The sequence below is a fragment of the Pleurodeles waltl genome, chromosome 8 (genome assembly GCF_031143425.1).
Source record: "Pleurodeles waltl isolate 20211129_DDA chromosome 8, aPleWal1.hap1.20221129, whole genome shotgun sequence".
Lineage (NCBI taxonomy): Eukaryota > Metazoa > Chordata > Amphibia > Caudata > Salamandridae > Pleurodeles > Pleurodeles waltl.
The window spans coordinates 55,091,346-55,114,090 of NC_090447.1; the positions used below are offsets into that span (position 1 = coordinate 55,091,346).

The window sequence follows — 22,745 nt, forward strand, 5'->3', positions numbered from 1 at the left end:
AAAAATCCCTGGTGCTTAGTGGTTTCTGCCCACCTTGGGGGCAGATTGGCCTAAATAAAAGTGGGCTTGGGGGCAGAAATGGGCTAAAATAAATGTGCCCCCCAGGAGAGCGACCCTTGCCTAAGGGGTCGCTCCCCTTGAGTGACATTGGTGCAAAACAAAAAATCAATGGGGTCTAGTGGTTTCTGTCCCCCGTGGGGTCAGATTGGCCTAATAAAAATAGGCCGATCTGCCCCCATGGGGGGGCAGAAATGGCCTAAAAACAATTTGTCCACACCAGGCTGCCGACCCACGCCTAAGAGGTCGCTCCTTACATGTAAACAATTTTTTAAAAAATTATCCCTGGTGTCTAGCGGTTTCTGCCCTAAAAATAATTTGCCTCCCTGGGGAGCGGCCTTTGCCCAGAGGGCTGCTTCCCTAATGTGTAAATAAAAAAAAAAAAAAAAACTCCCTAGTGTCTAGTCGGCATTTCACGATGGGGCAGCAGAAATGCATTGAGAGACATCAAAGGAAAGGAAAGACCTTTCCTTTCCATTGATGCCTCTCTCGCCCCTCCATGTGATCGGAGGAGAAATGCCTTTGCATTTCTCCTCTGATCCACGCTGAAGGCAGCCTCTGATAAGGTGAGCACCCCATCACCAGAGAGATGTCCGGGGGGCAGGGGCGAAAGGGGAAGTGATTCTCCTTCCATCCCTGCCCAGGGGAGGAGGGTGCTTGGCCAGCACGCTCCCCCGAGGGCCCATAGCAGGACGTAGTGGTGACATCCTCAGCACCCGAGTGGTGCAAACGAGGATGTAACCATTAACCATTACGTTCTGGGCACCCGAGGGGTTAAGAATTATTCAAGGACATCATAGCAAGACTCTCTGCAGAACAGAGCTGGCTTGATCAAGAGGCACCCCGAAAGGTGGGGCCCAGAGACAGGGGCCACTATGCCTATGCCTTAACACCTCTCTGACCATGGCAGTGTGAACTTTGTCCAGACATGCCTGTATTTTGACCCTTTTTGCTACTTTCAAAGTGTGGTATTGCCAACATCACAAATTAGCTGTTTACCTAGGATTCTTACCAACATTCCAGTAATGTAGTAAGGCACCACATTTAAGAGCAGAGGCATCGCAGTAGCACAGAGCTGTTCCAGGCACCTACCACTACCCCAGCGAATCAAACTTTGACGACACACTCATTGCTCTCTTATCTTGCACAGCGGCCATCACCCACCTCCGCTTTATTGTTAAGGTCATTATCATTGGGATTTATATAGCACACTGACACTTGTTTGACCAGGTAGCACAATTTTTTGTCTCAGATGTGCAAGGCAGAGCTCACATGTAGGAAAGCATTACACATAATGAAATTTGGAAAGTTTTTTTTTTTAATGCGAGAACCAGAAATTCTCGGCATTATAGTGATAACAGTTTAATTCCTAACAGAAATACAGTAGACAATCTTAATATTTCACTTGTTCCAACAGTGGGTACCCAATAATATGTAGGTTAGGAACCCAGAAAAAACTGGAGTAAGAGGTAGACACCAGAGTCTCTGGTTCATGATGGAGTCTGAGGACCACTGCTCCGATGCAGAGAAAGCAGTACAAAATATACTATGTAAAACTTTTGTTTTAAAATACCAAGGGACTTACAACAGTTTATCTAATGCCACTAGCGTGTGTGACTTATCTCTCAGGCAGCAGAGAAAAGTTGTCACCATCCTCATTCGTTCCAAGAACCAGACCTGGAGCCCAATAGTGAAGGAAAGACTCATAGATTGCTGTGATGTAAAAGCAGCTTCCAAGTGAAGTAGACTGGATCCTGGCAATGTTGCCAATACATGATATATGCCAATGGTTGTCAACCTTTTAACTTTTGAGGACCCCTTCCTAATCATTACTGGAAACCAGGTACCCCAACTGAATTATTATGGGAATTGAGAACCCCCACTGAGTTGTCACTGGAAGCCAGTGAACCTGGTCTAAGTATTTTCAATGATTTAAAACCCTAAATGATTCACAAACAATGCAGACACAAGTATTCATCAAACAAGTGCACAAATGGTGATTATGTAATTCACAATCAAATATAACAAAAATCAAAATTGTAATTTTAATAGGAGGGTTGGAACGTTCTTAAATTTAATTGAGGCCACTCATCATCCATACTCTATTCTGTATGATGCACCTACACTGCTCTCACAACTAAATCTGAGGATAATAGCTTAATGTTTAGTCTCCGAACTCAAATTTCTTCACATTCACAGAACAGTTTCAAATTTAAAATTGTACATTTCGCTTCTTTATTTAAATGCACTTTAATATTCAGTTAACATTATTCAATATTGTAAGCAATCACAGGCCACCTGAGTAGGCTTAAAGGACCTTAGGGGTCCCCGGGCCACGGGTTGGGAATCACTGGTCTGTTACCAAAAATGGCAGAGTGATAGCACCAATAGAAGTTTGTGAATTCTCAAGGAGGAGAGAGGCTGACACAAAGAGAAACCACAAGGTGAGCGGAAGCAAAAAGGTGTTGACAAGATATAGTGGAAAGAGGGAGAGGGAGTAGAATGAGAGGAGAAATTAAACATGAGAATATGCAACTGCCAGCAACAGCCAAGTGATGAACTACTGAGATCTAAATTCAATGAAATCACGGGGAGATGTTTTCATGTCCTTTCCCACTGCCAGCAAGGAGCGTATTTACACTTGTAAAGTGCATTGCTACCTTCACAGGTATCCTGTCAGTTTGTTCAGGGTTGTTCCTATTGGAGCAAGGTCAGTACTGTTTGCATATGGCTGTGTCTAATCTGAGATGGCATGATGGGCAAAAGGTTGTTGGGTTGAAATGCTACCCCAAGAAACTGCCAGTGGTAAAACTACTGCAAACATCCTCCTGTCACCCTTTGTGTGCCTGTGGCACTTATGGAACCTATATGAGCAGAATTAAACATCTCAAAGAAAATATGTTTGACCGAGAAATATTAAGAGGCATAGAGCAAAGTTTTAAGTACTTTGGTAAACAACAGTAGTTTTTAAATAAAATGAAGAACTAGAGGAACAGCGGTCCGCAGCACTGCTGCTTGCACTGAGAAGGCACAGCCACCCATCTGTGCCTTCCTATATTGTGTGAGAATCCTGCATGAGAAAAAACCTTGCTTTGTAAACCATATGCAGGGATTGAACCATACACAGGGATTTGAATGTCACCCTTTTTAGCACCAGAAGACAGCGCAGAATCCTGAGGGAATCCAAGGATGAAACGTAGAGAAGATAGTATAATGCTAACTTGGCAAGAGCATTTGGATCCAATAAATCTGTTTGCCTGGGTAGTCTGTTGCACACGGAGCAATGACTTACAAAAGCCCAAACGATTCAGGAGGAGGAACTTGACTTCCAAAGGTGAGGAACGAAATGAAAAAGTATAAGAATTCAGCAGAAGGGGAAAAGTCAAAATTTTAATCTGACCGCAATGAAGCCCTGCTCAGCTATAGGGAGAAGGAGGCCTCGGTCAAAGTTTTACCTTCTGACTTAGTCTCTTTCTCAGGACGAGTTTCTTCACTGGTCACAAGTCGGATCCGACCTCCCTGGAACCCTCTTCAGATACGCATCACAGGAGACCTTGGTGAAGAATTCTACCTTCGGACTCAGACAAGCCGATTTCGAATCCACATCATGGGATTACCTTTCCACCAGCCCCGGTGGATTCCTGGAAGTCTGGGCTCCGAAGCTTTTCAGCAGACCAAACCTGCAAGTCAGGCCAGGTCGCAGTCGACGTAACTCGGCTTGATTCACGACTTCGGGTTGGTCCACTTATTGAGCTTTTTTTCCAAAAGTGCTCCAATCTTCTCTAAACTTCTGGATCTTCTTCCAGAAGCTCTATGAAGGTCCTTTAGGAGTCCACAACTCACCCAAGGTTCCCAAAGCTTTGAGTTGCTCCTTGAGGGTTAGGACTCCAACTTCCAGAATGCACCTGGCTTACCACTGGTTACCCGGTCTGTTTCTTTAGGGATTGATGCAGGGAACTCTGGTCAGCTATTTTCTGCCTGTAGCAAACAAGGAGTCGCTTCTTGAAGCAGTTGAAGACAGGCAAAGTCCTTTTAGTGGTGAAGCCCAAGTGTGCAGCTTGTATAGTCCTTCAGGGTGCAGGACCCTCGTCCAGAAGGGCAGTCATTCTTCTTATTTGAAGTGTTCCTTGTAGGGTTCTGAAGTGTGGGAGCCGCTCTACTGTATTTGTCCTTGCTCCTGGGCTGGAAAGCAGGGGGTGCCCCTGCCCAATCACAGGCAGGCCACCACCCTCTTGGATTACCACTTCCTGACAAGTCTGGCAACAATCAATCCCAGAGAGCAACATTCCTCAAAAATCAAAAATGGCAGAAATTCAATCTCAGAGGTTAGGTCTGGCTGAGCTCACCTACTGTTGTGGCTATGTTTCCCTTAACACACGCCTTTCCAGCCCTCTCCTAATCTAATCAGGGGGTACCTGGTTGTCTGGTTTTGCAGGAAATGGCAGAGGTCCACTTGCTGGAACAATACCCTCCTCTAAAGTACAATTTGGCTGCTCTCTCCCATCCTGTTTTACCATTTGCTGAGGCAATTCTTCTCCCCCAGGCACTTCCTTTGTCCTCAGCCAGGGCCACTTCACACCTCATAAAGGCAGCTTTGCCTGGCTGCCAGAGGCTGGTAAATCAAAAAAGGGCACTACAGGGCTGATGTTGGCAATTTTCGGGTAGAGTTCTAAAACTCTTTCTTTGCGTTCTTAATATTAAATTCAACAATGGCAAGTAGAGGATTTAGTATAAGAATATGTTTGATACCATACATGAAATATTAACTCCTTCTGAGACTGTATTAAATAAAAATAAAGTCTCCCCATGTTAGCCTATGGAGCACATTCACTACAGAGAGGGAAAAACAAATTTGGCTATTTTGCCATCACCAGGGCTTATAAAACATCCTTTATAGAGTCCCTGCTTCTACTTGCATAGCACCCATCCCTAGGGGCACTTAGGGCACACCTTAGGGGTGACTTACAAGTAAAAATAAGGTTGTTTAATATTTTGGAAGTACTTTTAATTCCAAAGTCGAATTGGAGGTTAACTTTAACTCAAAAGCAGCTAGCAAGGCAGGCCTGCTTTTAAAAATGCCACTGTGCACCACAGCAGTGCACCTATGGTAGGTAGGGTGGCATAGCTAATTATAATTTGCCTAATTTGCATATCCGTTTTACATAGAGCACTGGCCCTGGGACTGGTTAGCAGTACACAGGACACAGTCAAGAGTCAGTAACCACCAGTATCTGTCCAAAGAGTTTGGAGATGACCAGGCAAAAAGGAAAACTTTCCTACAGGTAATATGCCAGTATCTTTCAATTTACTTGGACTCTAATTTTCTTTTTCTCTTTGCATCACTGTACGAAGGTACACAAGGATGCGCGCATGGACATATTTTTTTTCAGATGGAAATGCATGTTTTTATCTTACAGTTTGGAGTAACACTGCAGAATTATTGTGTTCTTTTGTACTTACTGAGCATGAAGCAGCAACATTGACAGGGGAGTGGTACATGAATGTCGCTGTCCTGTGTGAGAGGATTTGGGTATTGTGCAATGATCTTGGGATTGCTACAGGCATACAGACAACTGTTATTTGATGGGGAGTGCACATTACTATATCTCTATGCACACCATGACTAGCCTTAATTGGAGGATTTCAGAATCATTACCCCTTTGTTATCTGGCAATGTAAAGCATCCAGTGTGAAGCTGCCAGAATGCATGATGAGAAGTTGGGCCAGTATTCACTTGTGGTAAAAAAATGGGAGAAATAAGATGTTGAGGCTCAGCGAAACATTGAGAAGACAGGCTGGTCATGGTGAGTTCTGATTCACTGGATCTTTGAGAGGTGTTTGGAAAAGATTCTACAGTTGTGAAGCTAGACCATGATGTCGAAGTTCTGAAGGGGACAGAGAGTGAGCCATTTGAGAAGTGGACGTAATAATGTGGCAGAAGGGACTGTGAGGTGGGAGGCCTGAATAGGTGAGAAAAATATAGGGGAGATACAGTTTAGGAAGGTGGGAAGTGAGATGATACTGGAAGGAGGAAGGGCATATAGCGAGGACAGGAGTGGATTGCAGAAGGAGAAGGTAAATGCATTTGGTGTAGTATCAAGCTTGTCTACTAGGTGTCATCAGGGAGAGTATCAGTTAACAGGAAAGTGCCCAATTTGGCTGTGAGTTTTTATAGGTATGGTGTGCAGGGTTCAAATTCAGACAGTGTCTAGGATCACGAAGCCTGAAAGGTCAGATCCATGCTTGTGGAGTGATAAAGGGTGCTGGATTAGTCCTAAATAAGTGTCACATAGCCAAACTCACAGCCTCAATTTGTGTGGGTTGGTAGATCATGTGGGAAATTCCAGCTAAGTTATGATACATGGATATACTCTCCTAACTACCAAATGACAAAGAAGTTGTATTCTAAATATTAGAAAATATAAAATATGACTGTTCATAAAAGAATTTGATATGTGTTTAATAGTATTTTTGATGTGGAATGTTAATTTGTTCTTTTGAAATTGTTAAATGATCTTTTGAAGCAATTTAGCTGTGACATGGTGAAATAGGTCTGCATGTCATGTCTGTTTTGGAATATAGCCTTAGAACCCGCCGTAGCGGGCTCTGCCGGCTATTAAAGGCCCGCTCCCCGTGTTAAATGCCCGAGCCGAAGGCGAGGGCATTTAACAAGGGAGAGGGACTTTAATAGCCGGTAGAGCCCACTACGGCGGGTTCTAAGGCTATTAGAACATTCTGCCACAAAGGGCAGAATGTTCTATTACAAAAAAAAAAATGTTCACGGAGCCCGAGGGGATTTAAATCCCCTCGGGCTCCGTGAGGCTTTGTTCACAGCTGTTGCTGTGAACAAAGCGAACATTGGAATGTTGGCGCTGCGGGCTTTTACCGGCCTGTAAAAGCCCGCAGCAGTCCATTGTCTTCAATGGACATGCCAACATTCCAATGTTCTAATATTCATTAATCCATGGTGAATGAGGGTATTCTTTCTTTCTGCATAATTATTAGGTGTTCCCACCCTCATTGCCCTAGATAGGTCTAGCCCGTATTAGGTATTACTTTTACACAGTTGGCACTTACTTGGCCAAACCTGTATCTTGGACCACATAACTAGGTGTAGCTGCCATTTGATCTTTGTGTATAGCTTCCTATAGGAAAGTTGATTGTTAGTAGATGGAAGTACGCACCTTAGCTAGTAATAATGCCACAATCACTAATAAGTGCAAAAAGAACAGATGATGAACAGAGTGGTGAACAAAGTAATTCACCCCATCATGAATCTGAGCCTAAATCCACCATTTTTTTTCTCACCATGAAATTACAGTTTGGACCCAGCCATATGCAAATCAGCCTTGACCCTGGTCCTCATGGGAACAGTCCAGACTGAACTGCCAGGCCAGGTCCTCCCTGGGCTGGAAACAAGCATCATGAGTCCTATTTTAGGGTATCACACCTCATCAGCCAGGTAAGCTTGAATCCGATGGCATAGTGAGCATGGGACATGCATTTGGGCATAACCTTCCCATGTAGGGTGACAAATGCTAGGTCCAAGCTGAGGTGGCATGGTGGGCAAAAAAACAATGGATTGGGGTGTGGCCTGAGCAATTGCCAGTGGCTGAGATGAATGCAAGCATTCCATCCATCATCTTGTTGTTTGTGTACAATCACTAGTTAGATTCAGTAAAATCTCATTAAATGAATCCTTGCTCAACCCTTGGTAAGTTGGCAACAATCAGTCAGGCTTAACTTAAGGAACAGGTAAATGTAAAGCATTTAATAGCAGATAAACCGAAAATAAGCACAAGACACCACCCAATAAAAATCCAATATCAATTTATAAAAAGAGAGAAAATGTATCTTTAAAATTACACCAAAACAACAAACATCCAATGTAGGGAAGCGGAGATATACATTTTAATGATGAAATAAAGTGCATTCTGGCACTAAAAAGCATGAAGTGCCTTTCGTGCATCTATCTGGTTGTGTTGGACCAGGACAAAGTCAACATTTTAGGCTGACTTTGATGGAGGGTGGGTTGGATAGGGTGAGTGCTAGTTCCCGATCAAGATTTTACCTTCACACATAATCACTTTTTTGAAGCTTTCCTTCTTGACAATGAGTGATCAGGTCCTCGAACCTGGAGTTCACGTCGGTGATGGCCGCCTGCTGCCGCACAATGCCTCTGTGAGCCCTTGAAGTCTTTCTTCTCGGCATAGACGGCAAGGAGCTCTGGATCTTTCAGTGGGACAAACCAGCGTAGTCAGGCCAAGTCGCGGTTCACTGTTGCTGGCTTGACTGTCGTCGTCAATGCTGGTCTTCCTCTGGAGTTTTTGAACAAAACTTTACCAAAATGTCCTAAACTTTCAGAACTTCTTCTGAGTAACTTCTTTTGGTTTGAACAGTGTCAAGCAGCACCGTACAAGGGTTCAAAAGCTCTGGATTGCCTCTGGGGTTCAAGGACTTAATCTCCCACAATGCATCTGCACAGTCCAGGCTAAATCCAGTTACTACTTGTCAACTGAGATGATCCTCTCTTTGGATTTGCAGGTGATTCCATCCAGCATTTTCCTACCTGTGGTTGCTCAGGAAGTTTATTTCTCTTCCTTTAAGACAGGCATGGTCCTTCGTTGGTGGAGCCTTGACAGTGCAGCAGGTGCAATCCTTCTGAGTGCAAGCCTTCTGTAATGCAGTTCAAGGATCCAGCAGGGCAGTACTCATTCTTTTGTTCCAGTCTGTGTTCTGATGAGCTGCTTGCACTCTGCCTTATTTATCCTCCATTCTGGGCAGGCAAGAGTAGGTGTAACATCAAACCAATATGGGTAGAGTTACCTCCCTCTGCTATGACCACTTCCTGCAAAGTGTGGCATATTTTTGATCCAGAATGCACTATTCTTCAAAAACCAAAATGGAGAAACTCCCCAGGACACAGATATCTTCCCACCAAATGGCTGTTTTGTTTTAGGACCAGACCCCTACTCAGGGAGCAGCATGGCCAGGCTGAAAATGTCTGATCAATCAGAAGAGGCTGCTGTATTGCTGATTTAGGTAATGTCAGGATAGTAAGGTACAAGTCTACTTTCCATCAATAGTTATAATAGATCTGACCTCAGCAAGTTGTTGGTGTTATTGTAATTCATATTTTAATGCTTTGACTCATGTTGCTGGCTAACTCCAATCAAAAGTTAGACGTTATTAAAGTTTATATTGCCTTACCATGTTGGCCTGTGGGGCTAGCAGCACTGCAGTGGAGGAAAAAAACCTGTGGCTGTTTTTCCCTACAAGGGGATATATAATATCTTTTAGGTCGTCCCTGTGTTCTTCAACAATGCACCCTACCCTTGGGGCACCTACAACAGACTGCAGGAGTGACTTATAAGTTACAAGAAGGTATTTTTGGACTTTAGAAGTACTTTTAATTCGGGCAGTTATATTTCTAAATCAACCTGTAAGGCAGACCTGGCTTTAAAATGACACCAGACACTGCAGCAGTGCACACTAAAATGCATTAAGTCCACTGGAGTCCCTAAACAAACATCCCCTACCATATACTATGGTCTTACAGGTAAGTTGTTTTGGTCAATTATTATTGCACAAATTACCATATTCCTTTAGAAGACAGAGCACTGGCCCTGGGCCTGCTAAGTGCAGCCCAGGGCACTTTTAGAATCAGTAATCACCAGTAGCAGTCACACATGGGGGCAGTCAGGGCACAAAAGGATAGCATTACTAAATTCTCAGACAGAGATACAAAGATCAATAGGCGTTGGCAGGATGGGCCACCTCTGAAGTGATTAGGGGAGGAGGTGCCACCTACAACACTTGCACATCACAAAGGCTCTTCCTGGGCACTAGTTTTTTGTGACCCGAAAAAAGCCTGGGCCAGGGCAGGGAGAGAGAATACCAAATACCTTTGGGTGTTGGCACATCCTACATCTCCTACTTCAAAGTTGGCACTAAGTATAAATATTGGGCCCTAAGTCTCAACTCTTCAGTACTCCTTTGAACTGTTACTCTTCTGCCCTGCAGCCTGAGTGAAAGAACTGAACTTTCATCTTGAACTCAGGGCCACCAGAGTGTCCTCAAGGGCTAGTTGGCTGGCCTTTAAATCAGAAGTCTCAGCGACAGAAAAGGCTCCAACCACTTTGAACCCAGCAACTGGACACTATCTGCTATGAGTCTTGACTCCACAAATGGTGCCATCCCAGTCATTGACTCTGCAAAGTGGGCCTGAAGTTTCTCTGCCAGTCCAGTTGTGAACCTGTTGGCAGAAACAGCAAAGCACAACGCATCTCTCTGCAGTTCCACTTAGGAACTGCCGCTGCACGATGCATCCTCAAACATGACTTCACATCGCAGCCTCCCTGAACCTGCTGCTGCATGGTGCATCCTTGATGCAGGGCTTCACATGGCAAGCCCCTTTCTGACTTCAACCTCGATGATGATGCAGGTTTCCTCCCCATTGCAGCATTGCAGCTTCTATGGATCACCCGGTGCACAACACATCTTCGATGCAGGACTTCACATCACAAGACACGCATCAATGCCATTCTTGACAATGCAACACAACACATCACATCCTCCCAGCTATTCAAAAATGCTGTTGCATGACGCATCCTTGATGCAGAATCTCTCAACACTCCGCAACCAGGATTTAGGGTACTATTGTTCGGCTGGGATAACGTAGCCTTGTATCTGGCCCATGCTCCACTATGGTTGCTCTGAAATTATGATGTGGTCCCAGTACTACATTTCCAGATAATCACAGTTTTCACTTTGTGCTTTTCGACACTATACCTAAAATGTTCCAATAGCATTTCTCTGGTCCTACTGATTGGATGTTTGTCATTTTGGTCTCATGTAATTTATTACATTTTAAGCTTACTTTGTAAATTGGGGTGGGATTTTTCTTGTGGTGTGTTTTCACTTTATTACTGTTTGAAGTGATGTATAAATACTTAACATATTGCTTAAAGTTAAGCCTAACTGCTGTTTGACCAGATACCAGAGGGTTAAGTACAGGTTACATTGGGGTATGCTTGTGTTTCACCCTGACAGAGATTGTGGTTCCTGCTTGAGTAGGGGTTCAACCCCCCCAACCAATAACCCAATTTCCAACTATGAGTTACCAGGCTGAGAGTGGTGGTATGATCCCTGGTACTACATGCAGATAGTATGTAGGTCTGACAAGCATGTCTTTGCAGTATCCATGAAATGGTTTGAAGCTAACTGTTTTTTGAAAACTGAGTAATGTTTGTCAGTGGAACACCTGGAAAGAACTCTGCTCTGGGCAAAATTCCCATCTTGAAGGACATGTGTTGAACTTAATGCTAACTGCATATAAGTACATTGCCTCAACCTCTGACAATCAACATAAATGCAATTTCTCCAGCAGATAAGTCAGTGTGCCACATCTGCCTACACGTTCCTCCGGTGCCCCACCAGGGAAGTGCTGCACGCACATTCTTCTGGTGGGAAATATGCCTGGACGAGTACTGTCATTAGATCAGTCATTGTAATAATTATAATGTATTTACCATTTCAGTATTTACATTGTCAGTCCCTCGACATTATTGGGTAGCACATTATTCCTCGTTCTGCATGTTCCATAAAGCATGGAATTGGAAATTCCTAGTTTTCTCAGGCCATTTTACCTGCTTTCATCCTTTTTCCTAATCAGGGTCAGGCAGATGCAGCAATGACAGATTTCTCTCAGTTTTGGATCTGCTTATTTTGTGCAACCCCATTTTGGACCTCTGTCAATAAGACATGAAAAACAGGAACTGAAGCACGCATTCCATTTGGTACATGTTGTACTACAGAACCTAATTTCCAGGAGGCAGGGTTTCAGCTAAAGTCACATGGCATCACATGCCAGCTCGAGAGAACTGGGAACATTTTCTTGACCAACCTGATGCTTGGAAAGATACTCTCAATGTAAGAAATCTAGGGGAAAATTTATACATCAGAATATACTCTTCAGATTTCAAGCTGATTTTCTTGAATTCACAAAGAATTCCAGGAGTCTGCAATTCTGGATATCTCAATTTATACATACGTTTTGTCTTTTTGTATTATTATTTGTATTATTTTACAGAAATGATACATAAAAATATAGCACAATACATTGTACAAAATCTGCTAAATAAGTAGAATAGCAACACAGTTTAACAATAAAGAAGCAATGCTTGTAAAATAAGTTGACACAATACCATGCTGTTCAAAACGCAATATTAATGGGTCTAAAATGTTCAGCAGATTAAGTGCTCCTGATGACAGTGAGTAAGATGTTTGCTAGTGACTAGAAGATGGGTAATGATTGTAAATAATGTTCATGAAAACAAGCAAATAAGGATTATTTGTTGATTTCATCCCATTTTGCAATGTATTACATTAGGGATATTGTCTTTCTACAATTTAAATAAGCATTCTGTACCTCAGTAGAAGGTGCTTACCTTCAGGGGATCGGGAAGTGATATCTCTGGGGCACCAAACATGTTAACTGTGTCTTATTGTGGCTCTGAGCCTGGAGGCTTCAAGCCCTGATTTTTTTACAGTCAGCCATCTATTGACATCAGTGGCCTGTGTGAGGGGACTTCTCCATCAGAGCCTGAGAGCCTACTTTGATCAGCGATAGGCACTTGAATATGGCTGGTGTGACTCAGTTAAGTCACCAAATGCACACTGATCTAAAACTGCAGATGGAGTGCTTGCATAGCATGTTGCTGGTTGGAGGATTTGGAAAGTGTGCACCGGAGCACCCAGTGCCATTAAAACCTCAGTGAGGCTCTGCCTTAAACCACAATTCTGTGGGGATCCGACTGGGTTCGATATTTGTACCTGGTGCCAGGATTTGAAGTGGGGGAACACCCTAGTCTACCCTTCCAACTGGAAAGGTCCTTCTGTCCCTGCTAAGAAGTCTAGGGTGAAAAAAGTCTAGTGTCAGGTTCCTTTGAAGAGTCGCTGGTGTCAATTATTTGAAGTATAATTAGGGAAGGTAACAGCTCCACCTCCAGCTATCCTGGCCCATCCTGCCAACACCTAGGACCCCTTTGTCTCACTGTCTCAAAGGAATATGCAAAACCTAACAGCTAAGCCATTCATAGATATTGTGATACAGAACACTGACAGCAGGGGTCCGAATTGTTTGGACATGAAAATGCCAACTTTCAAAAAGTGGAATTTTCAGAACTGTTTCTTGAAAATTGACTTTACCATGAAAGATGATTTAAAATTACAAATCGTTTGAGTTCAAACTTGACATCCCTGTCTTTTCCTAATCAAATATTAACACTTATTAAAGGTAATAACGTAACCCAATGTTATCCAATGGGGACAATTGGCCTTATATTAGGGAAAAATGAATTTAGGAGTTTTTCATGACTAGGCCATGTAAAACCTAAAGATGTTTTAGTTACATTGCCTGCACCCTGCCATTTGGCCCTTTTAAGGCTTACCCTATGGGTGACTTACATGCATTAAAAAAGAAGGTTTAGGTCTGAAATGACAGGCCTGAAACATATTTAAAAGGCTACCCTAGTGTGTGGCACAATGGTTACTGCAGCCCTACTGATAGCATGTAATTTAAATGCCCCAGGTACATGTAGTACCACTTTACTAGGGGCTTACAAGTAAATTGAATGTGCCAATTCAGTGTCACATCCCCACAGTGTTACAGTCCTCACTTTTCCTACGTGCCGAGGGGACCACTATTTCTTTCTCACAGTTTGCAGCTCCTTCTTGCATTCCCATAAGGTGGGAGTTCGACACCCTGCGCGTGCTAGTCTACTCCTCAGCATGAAAAAAGTATGTGATAGTTAGCTTCGACCCCTCACATTGCATGTGTAATGCAGTCAATACTATGTAAGGTCTTAGAAGCTACATCAACAAGTTTATTAGGTTTGGAAGAGCCTACTTCAGCCCGCCTACCTGCAGGGGCCCCACTAGTCCGCTCCTGTTTTTGGATCCCGACCCCAAGCACTGACCGTCCTCCAGGCACCACACCATTTGTCTTCTCTCAAGCCCCACAAGTAAGTTTTGGCACCATAATATCCTCAGACGCCTTGGTGACGTTGGTGTAATTCATTGCAGAGCCGATACACAGTCCGGCAGGCTCTGCAGGAAGAACAGCGTGTGCTGATCTGCACCAAAACAACATAGACGACACCTGAGAACTTTATCCACACTGGCCTCCCAGGGAGTTAATTGTTCTCACCAGCGCACAGCTCCATGCCTCACATCTCCCAGTGGCCCAGAGAGAGCATTGGAATGCCTCTTCACTTTCCCTTCCTTGAGCCACTACTGCACTGCTTCACCATGTCATAGTACAGAGCCCGGGATAGGGGGGCGTCGGCAAACAAACAGCACTTAGCGTTCGACATCTTGCCTCAATTGTCGCTCAACTGTTTCCGCATGTCTCCGTTTCTACCAACTAGATTTTTGTCGTTTGGCCTTGTTTTTTTTAATTAACATATTAACATTTTTTTTTTAACATCACTCTATTTTTCTACTCTGGTGTGGGATCCTTTGTGGTTTTTACTGTGTTACTGCTTGAATTGCTGTACAATTACTTTGCACGTTGCCTCTAAGTTAAACCTGACTGCTATGTGCTAAGATACCCAAGGGTTGAGGAAAGGTTAATGTAGGGTTTGCTCGTGACTTCACCCTAAAAAGAATTGTGGCTCCTGCTTGAGTAGGGATTCACCCCTCCCCCCAACCAGTAGCCTAATCTCTTCCACCAACGCATAGTGATCCTGGAAAATGACTAACATTTTAAGCAACAGTCTAGCAGACAGATACATGCAGATGCTTCTGGACCTTATACACCAAGACCAGAATGGGTTTTACTCCAGGAAAAATAATTTGCTTTGTATCAGAATACTCTTTCATCTAATTGAAAGGACTCCTCCACTCGGCCCATTTTTTGTTGAACTGGGAAAGCTTTCAACACTCTTTTTTTAATAATACATTTTATTGTTTTCATATTTAAATTGAAACAATAACACACAAAACTCAGGCCTATAGGGTATACATTCAAATGAAAGGTGTTACATAGGAAAGCCATATGTACTACAAACACAAAATACTATCTCTGGTCCAGTGACAGGTGATTTCCCATACGAACAGAAGGAGCAAGCCACCCATGCACCTGATTGCACAATCAGTTCACAGGACCCTTCAATCGTGTCCGCGGGGCCAAAATTTGCTCCTATTCTGCAGAACCCTTGTGTCTTAAACACTACTTCTTCCATACCTGCACAGTTGTCCATGCCCCTAACCCCTTTGTGCAGTGACAGGGTCTGTACTTCTCTTCAGCGACTGACCAGATCTATCTTGGCCACCAAATAAGCCATGACAACAAGGGCGCTCATGGCTCCTCCAACGAGTCCAGTATCCCCAGCAGAACCAATTTAGGGGCCAAAGCCAATAGCAGTCCCATCACTCACCCGATCCGGCTGTTAACCTTGTTCCAATTCTCATGTACCACTGGGTAGTCTCACAGTACATGATAAAAGTAGTCTGGAGAATGACAACATTGTACACATTCAGGGCCTTGGGCATGCTCCATGTGCCATATATGTGCTGGGAAGTGGTAAATCCAATGAAGTATGTAAACTGGATTAAGCAGAAGTGCATAGAGATAGCCAGCTTCTTTGAGGCCATTTTTGGCTTGGCCCGCTCCTCATCATTAGGGGCCCCTACATACTCTTCCTACCTTGTCCTAAAGGCCTTCAGGTGGTCTGGTGTGTTACCAACCAGTGATTAATATAAACATAAAATTCCCCCACCCCACACAGCCCATCAATTACTAATTTACATTCTAATGGGTTAAACTCTGGGAGAGTATCCATTCTTCCTTTGAAGCCCTCCAGAGAATGGCACAACTGAAGGTAGCTATAGGACTGAGAGAAGTGTAAGTGGAACTCAGCCACCAGCTCTTGGAATTACTGCATGCGCCTTTCCCTCCAGACATATCCAATGTGGAGACACCAATAAGGTCCCAAAATCAAAACGCTTCAAGGCCTGCCGTCTCAGCCAAGAACATCCCATGTCAAATGGGAGTCGTCCCCATAAGCCTATCATGCCATTTCATGTGGCAAACATCCCCAAATGAGCAGCTAATAGGAACCTGTGTGACAGGTGGCTGTGGTGAGGGTGTGCCCTGCTGTACAGCAAAGGAATTCATCCATAAAGGTGCAGCAATTCCAGATCCAGCTGGTGAGCGGGGTCCCCTCTCTCCACTCAGAACCAGTCATTGATATTGACTAACTACAAGGCCTAATAGTGTATTCTGATACCCTCCCCCTCTAACCCTGCCTTGAACAAAGATAACTGACACTTCTCAAAAGACACTCTGGTTGGTGGGGGTAATGCCATAGAACATATAAGGGAACATATAAAAAAAAAACAAGGGAGGATCTGTAGGATCTCCATGAGCAATGTAATAGTTTTGCAAGGTCTCTGAAAGAAAAGAAGCACATTGCCTGCATACAGTGAAACATGATCCTCTGCTCCATCCTTCCACTCAAAGCCAATAAGTCTAGCATCAGTCTGAATGTTCTCAGGCAGAGGATCCTTCACCAGGGTGAATAACGGGTAAAAAATGGGGCCACACTGCTAAGTGCCTCTTTCTATACTGAACATATGTGAGAGGGCTCAGTTGACTTGGATCTGGACCCACAGATTTGTACACAGTAACGATACCCATGGGTTGAATCAGGGTCCAAAGCGGATTTTTGTGAGGACTGGTAAGAGGTAAGGCATCACATTGAAGACCCATTCTAGATCGACCAGGAGGAGTGAAGTGTTGGCCAACAGATCATCAGAGTGAGCAAGTGCCAAATGTAGGTGGTGCAGGCAATGTCTAGTGCTCCTGCCCAGCATAAAGCCATTCTGGACAGCATGCACTACTCATTTTATCACCGTGGCCAGGCGCGTAGACAACACCTTTTTCACCTCTAAGTTGATTAAGAAGGTAAAGCGCTATGACCGGCATTCTTCTGGGGGTATGTCGTGATTAAGAATGACCATGATAGTCACTCCCTTGAAATCCCAGAGATATAGGCATCCTCATACAGCACCAGAAAATGTGGAATTAATAGGGATAAATATCTCTAGTTCTAGTGGAAACCCATTAGGACCCAGGGTGCTCCCGGAAGGCACCTTGAAAATCACTTTCTGTAGCTCCTCAGCAGTAAGTGGCAATCGTGGTCTCCGCTTTCCATAAATAATGGACCTGTTGTGTTCTAGGCAAGCAAGTTCCCTGTTGGGATCAAGGGCCTGGAAATACCAGGCAAATTCCCGCACCAAGAGGTCCGACTCCTCAGTGTCCCACCTGCCGCTATTCGCAGCTCCGCCACCAGATTGCACTGGTGCCATTGTCTGCCAGTATATCAACTTACCCACCTTGTTTCCCCATCTTATACACCCGACCCTGGGAATGAAGCCAGGCCAACTTGGGGGGGAGGGGTCCAGACAAGCCTGGCTAAGCCTACTTAACACTGATTGTGAATGGGAAGCCTGAACCAATTGCTCAAGGCCTGTAGTGTCATCCACTAGACTAAGCAGCTCTCCCTTCCTACGCCTATTGGACCCGACCACTGATGAGAAACCATTTTGAACACCTGCAAGAGAGTAGTGGGGGAGGAGGAGGCAGTGTCTTTATTGAATTCAAAGTATTTGTTGAGGGTGTCCCTCATTTTCTCTTCAAAGTCACTATCTTGAAACCAGCATGTGTTTAACCACACTAGACCCCCTTACCACAACGTCTACCCTAGACTGTCAGAAATACTGGGGAATAATCTGAGAGTCTCCGGGTAAGGGTACAGGGCTGTATAACTAATTAAATCTCTGAGCAGGGAAGTAAAAAATAATCCAGGCAGGCGGAGGTGCCGTGGGGAAGGGAATAATATGTGAACTGCCACTTGATGTGGTATTGCAGCCACCAGGCACGTACTAACCCCAGTGCATCAGCCCAGCATCAAAGGTGTGTGGACTGAGTGACCGCGAGAGCAGAGGTTGTGTCTGTCTTCAGCCTTATCTCCTCAAGGAAATCCTCACCCAGCAACGTGAACGCAGGTGCATCCACAATCAAATGTCCTGCCACCACCTCCAGAGTCGTGCCCAGCATCTGAGAGGAAACATACACACTCTCCAGCTTCCATGCTAGACCCTCAAGTGTCTGAAGTTTAACCATAAACTGCCCCTGAGAGTCAATGTGTACCTCCCTAACCACTGGTGGTAATGTCTTTTTTAGAAAAAGTTCCACTCACCTGAACCCCTTTGTGTAACCCAGAAAGGAACAGTTGGTGCCTGACGATTTGTTTCTTGGAGCATGAGGGACAGGCCTCTTAGCATAAGCCATGACTGCCCCCTCTAAATCTTGCCATTAAGGCAATTCACATTCCAGGTGACTATGTGACTATGGTGTATTCCCCTAAGAGACCTGCCACTGTTTTCCAAACCATTGAAGTTGACAAAGCAAGAAGGAACATGTAAGAGAGACCTGAGTGAGGCTACATACCCCAATTGTGTAAAAAGGAAGTAAGATTCATGAAATTTGAACAACAACCCACTTGGAGGATGGCAACCAGAGGAGGAAGCTGTTGCCCAATTGAACACATAACTAAAATTCTCTAAACAAACATAACAACACCAGGGTTAGGCCTTCCATGGTCCCTGATCAGTTACAACTGTTCAACATACTGTGGAGGTGCAAAGGGCCCAGCAAATTTCAGATCGGCCATTGCTCTCTCTCCTCTCTATGTATGAGGGAGATCTCCAAATACGCTGATCTCAGGTGCCTCAGGCAGTACGGCATCGCTTCCTGCAATGTATGCCACCATCTTTTCCTCCTGCTATACCAAGGCAACTGCCTCCAGGGAGTGACAGCTGAGCCTTTACGGGGAGCGAAGGGTGTCTCATGTTCCCAAGACCGGGGGACCAGGCGCTCCTGAATGCAGGCCCAGGCACTCGCTGTAGTATCTTAAAACATTGTGTGGTCACTACGGATGACTTTGAGGCCTGCTGGGAATTGCACCATGTACATGATCTGCCTGGTCTGAAGCTTCTCCTTGATAGCCTGGAAGGTGAATCGCTGCTGTTGACTCTTCAAAGTGTAGTCAGGGAAGAGCATAACCATGGCCCCACCAGAGAACAGCTCACCTCACTTCTGGGCCTCCCTGAGTATTGCTTCCCTGTCCACAAAGGTAAGGAGCCGGGCTATAATGAGTATTGGGGGTCCCCAGCAGCACACTGGTGGTCAGGGACCTATGTGCATGCTTCACCTCAAAACAACCTGATAGCGAATTCCGGCAGAGTCCACAAACAAATCATGTCCACAATAAACACGATGGACGGGTGCCCCTCTGTACATTTTCCCCCTAGACAGGGGCGACTGTCTTGTTTATGCCCATCACACCTCGCAGGAACACCCCAACTGGCTATAGGCAACCAGAGGGGCACAGGATCTCAGTTCTCAGTCAACGGGCTTTCAGTTCTCAGCCCACAGGGGTACTGAGTTCAGGGGCATCTCAGTGCTGCGGTACTGACCATGGGATTCCTGGGACTGCCAAACCACACAGTCTAGTGACTGTCATGCAGTCCCCAACCAGACCATGCTTCCTCTCATTACTAGGGGCTTTTCCACACCACCAGACTGCATCTATAGGCCACTTGGGGGAAGAAGTCACTGGCCCTACCTCCACAGGCCACTAAACTGTCCGCACACCCTCTAGAGCCGGGCCTCCAATTCCATGCTCCCATGAAAGCCACTCCCCTACCGCCTCCATTGGAGTCAGACCCTCTCATGGTATGTTACTCTACACTCCATCTTGGGCCTCAACCGGGTGACCTTCTCAGCCGCCACCTGGGGGACCCAGCTACTTCTAGAGCCCGTCAGTCAGGGCTCCTCCTGCCACTCTGTTATTGTGTCCCAGTCCGGCCTCTGCAGCTTTTCATGCTATGTAGCATCACCTTTGTTGAATCCATTTAGGCAGGGTCTTTTCTGAACCATGCACAGTCTGCAAGGCGACAAAGGAAAGGTTGACCCTTGTCTCTTTTGTTATTTGTATTTGCTATAGAACCCCAGGTTGTGTGACTGCTGTGCAGTAGGGAGTCACCCTATGTGATATAACACATGTGATATCAAAATATGTAGATGACATGCTCATATATTTAAGGATGTACAAGCTAGACACAACAATATAGGTGATATCTTACACAGATCTGGTGCATCAGCAGAACTCATGGTAAATTGGGCCAAATTCTGTCTTTTCCCTTTTTGCCTGGGTGAGCTGATAATAAACATTGATTTGGGAGATGACCCCCCTCATGTGGGAGCCTCGACTTTCTGTTACTTGGGGTTCAAATTTATTATGCTTTCACTGACACATTTGAGGGGATAATTATTATAGTAATGATAGCACTGCATTCCAGATTGCCTTCTGGAAGGGACTACCACCAACAAACTACGACCGTATAACCTTATCTATAATGAACATGCTTCCGTGGCTATTCAACTATTTCACAAATATCCCTGCAGTGCTCAAAAATACATTCTTTCAAGATCTAGATGCTCTGGTTACCGAACCAGTATGGGGCAGTGGCCACCATATAATTGTTTTGGCAAAACTCTAACTACCCATGGGGAAGATCTGAATGGTAGCACATCTTTCGAAGAGCTCTAGTGGTTACAGGATTGGACAGCTTACAGATTCTTGGCTGAAACCAAGTGGGAGTAAGGCTGAAGAGGTACTGCAACTACTATTACCTAAGGTCAAACCTAAAAACACAATGCCCCACTTGATGAAAGAAACATACAGCTGTTTAGGCAAGAGTTTAATACTGACGACACATGTCACCTGGTATGCACTAGCTGTACCACTTATAGGCTTACTGAAGCACCAAGGGTAACTCAGAGTTGCCGAACCGGGTTATTTGAGTGAGGCAAGCATTTTTACTCTGGTGGATCTTTTCCAAGATGGATGCCTTTTCAGCTCTGAAGAACTCATTGCGTTCTTCTGAATCAATAAATACCAATTCCTTGCTTATACATGGATAAGCATTGCCTGCTGCACACACTGAAATATCATGGCTTAGAAAGAAAGACACATGCATACTATAGGTGCAACTGACAATGGGCACTCAGCTGTGTTTAATCTCATGGCTGTATGATGTTTCACAAGCACACAGGTCTCACTATAAGGACATCAGGATATTTGGGAGTTTGACCTAGTCAGAGCATTACACGACCCATACTATTTCTCAGAATGCTCCCATGAAATATGTAAAATACTCAGTCTTACATAGGGCCTATCCTACAGCAGAATGGTTTAATCACATCTTCTCCACTGCAGACCTTTGTTGTCCCTGCTGTAACAAATCACAGGCTGACTCACATCACATGCTCTGGAGCTGCCCCTCGTTGAAGCAATACTGAGGATAAATCTGAGACAACCTCAATGCAACAGTCCTATATACTTATCCTGTGGGAAGTTGGGTTGTTGGTTGACTTGGGTATTACCCATTGTCAAACAACAGCCACAATCCCTGTCAGGGTGAACCTATCACTACATTATCTGTGCATTACCCTTCGTAGCGTTGCAAAAAACTTAGATGCAGTGTGTAAATTATTTAAGCAGCACATGATCAGCAATTAGGTGAAAACACAAACACAAAGTAAACTACACACCAATTTAGAAAAATAGTGAATTATTTCTCACCAAAACAACGAAAATCCCAACACTAACAGAGTTATGAATTTTTTTAATTCAAGGTAAAACCTTACTCTTAAAAGATCCAAACACCAGCCATGGTACCTGGTCACACAAGACCAGGTCAAAGTAAAAGAATATGGCCAATCACAATAGGGTGGAGGTCCAATACAAGAAATGGATTGGGTCCATTCACCGCTTACCTTTGGACTTAAGGGATATATTGAAGGAACATGTACTAAAAAGGTAAATTTCAACAGGGCAAGGAGGGACCATTGTCGTCCGGAAGCAACTGGGCAAAGAAGCAGTGAAGATTTACTACTGCAACTAAGAGTCCAGGACTGGGGGGGCACCACCTGGAGGTTCAGGCCTCACTCCAGCTGGATCCAGGTAAAGGTTCAAGATGGGGAAAGCCTATTATGTCCCTGTGGGTCTGAACAGGAGGCCAGCAAACAAGCCCTTGTAGGCACTCTAGTAGTCCCGGCTTCAAGTGATTAAGCAGGGGTTAGGCAACAGGGCAGGCCTCTGAGGTTTCAAGGCAGAGTCCAAGCAGTAAAGCAGTTCTTCCACATGCAGCAAAGCAGTCTTGTGGAGTACAGAGCAGGCCGCAGTAGCAAGCAGTCCTCTGAAGGTCCTTAGGCAGGTCCAGAAAGTGAACTGGAGAGGGGGTCTGAGGGCACTAGTTTAATACTTGATGCCTTCTTTGAGGAAGGAGAAGTTTCTAGAGGTTTCTGTTTGAAGCCTTTGGCAATTCCTGACTCCCCTACCACGGTTCCAAGCTGGCTGCAGGGACAATACATTGGTGACAAGTCCTTTGTGTGAAGACAGGACAGAGTGTATTCAGTTGCAAGTGGGGCTATGTGAAGCTCCACCCCCATCCTGCCAGCAGGTGCCCCATTCAGGCACACCAAATCCCTTTATTGTGTGAATGTCTGGGAGAGACTCACAAAGCCTGACTGCCAACTACACCCAGTCATGGGA

The 22,745-nt window shown here is 44.7% G+C and overlaps 1 protein-coding gene across 1 annotated transcript in view; it reads left to right on the forward strand.

Moving 5' to 3' along the window:
• The window catches only part of LOC138249399 (olfactory receptor 52P1-like), a 40,695-nt gene that overhangs the window by 14,346 nt on the left and 3,604 nt on the right, over positions 1–22,745 (forward strand). Inside the window, exon 3 of the mRNA XM_069203359.1 lies at positions 3,537–3,765. Coding sequence (XP_069059460.1) covers positions 3,537–3,765 — 229 coding nt within the window. The remainder of the gene's footprint in view (positions 1–3,536; positions 3,766–22,745) is intronic.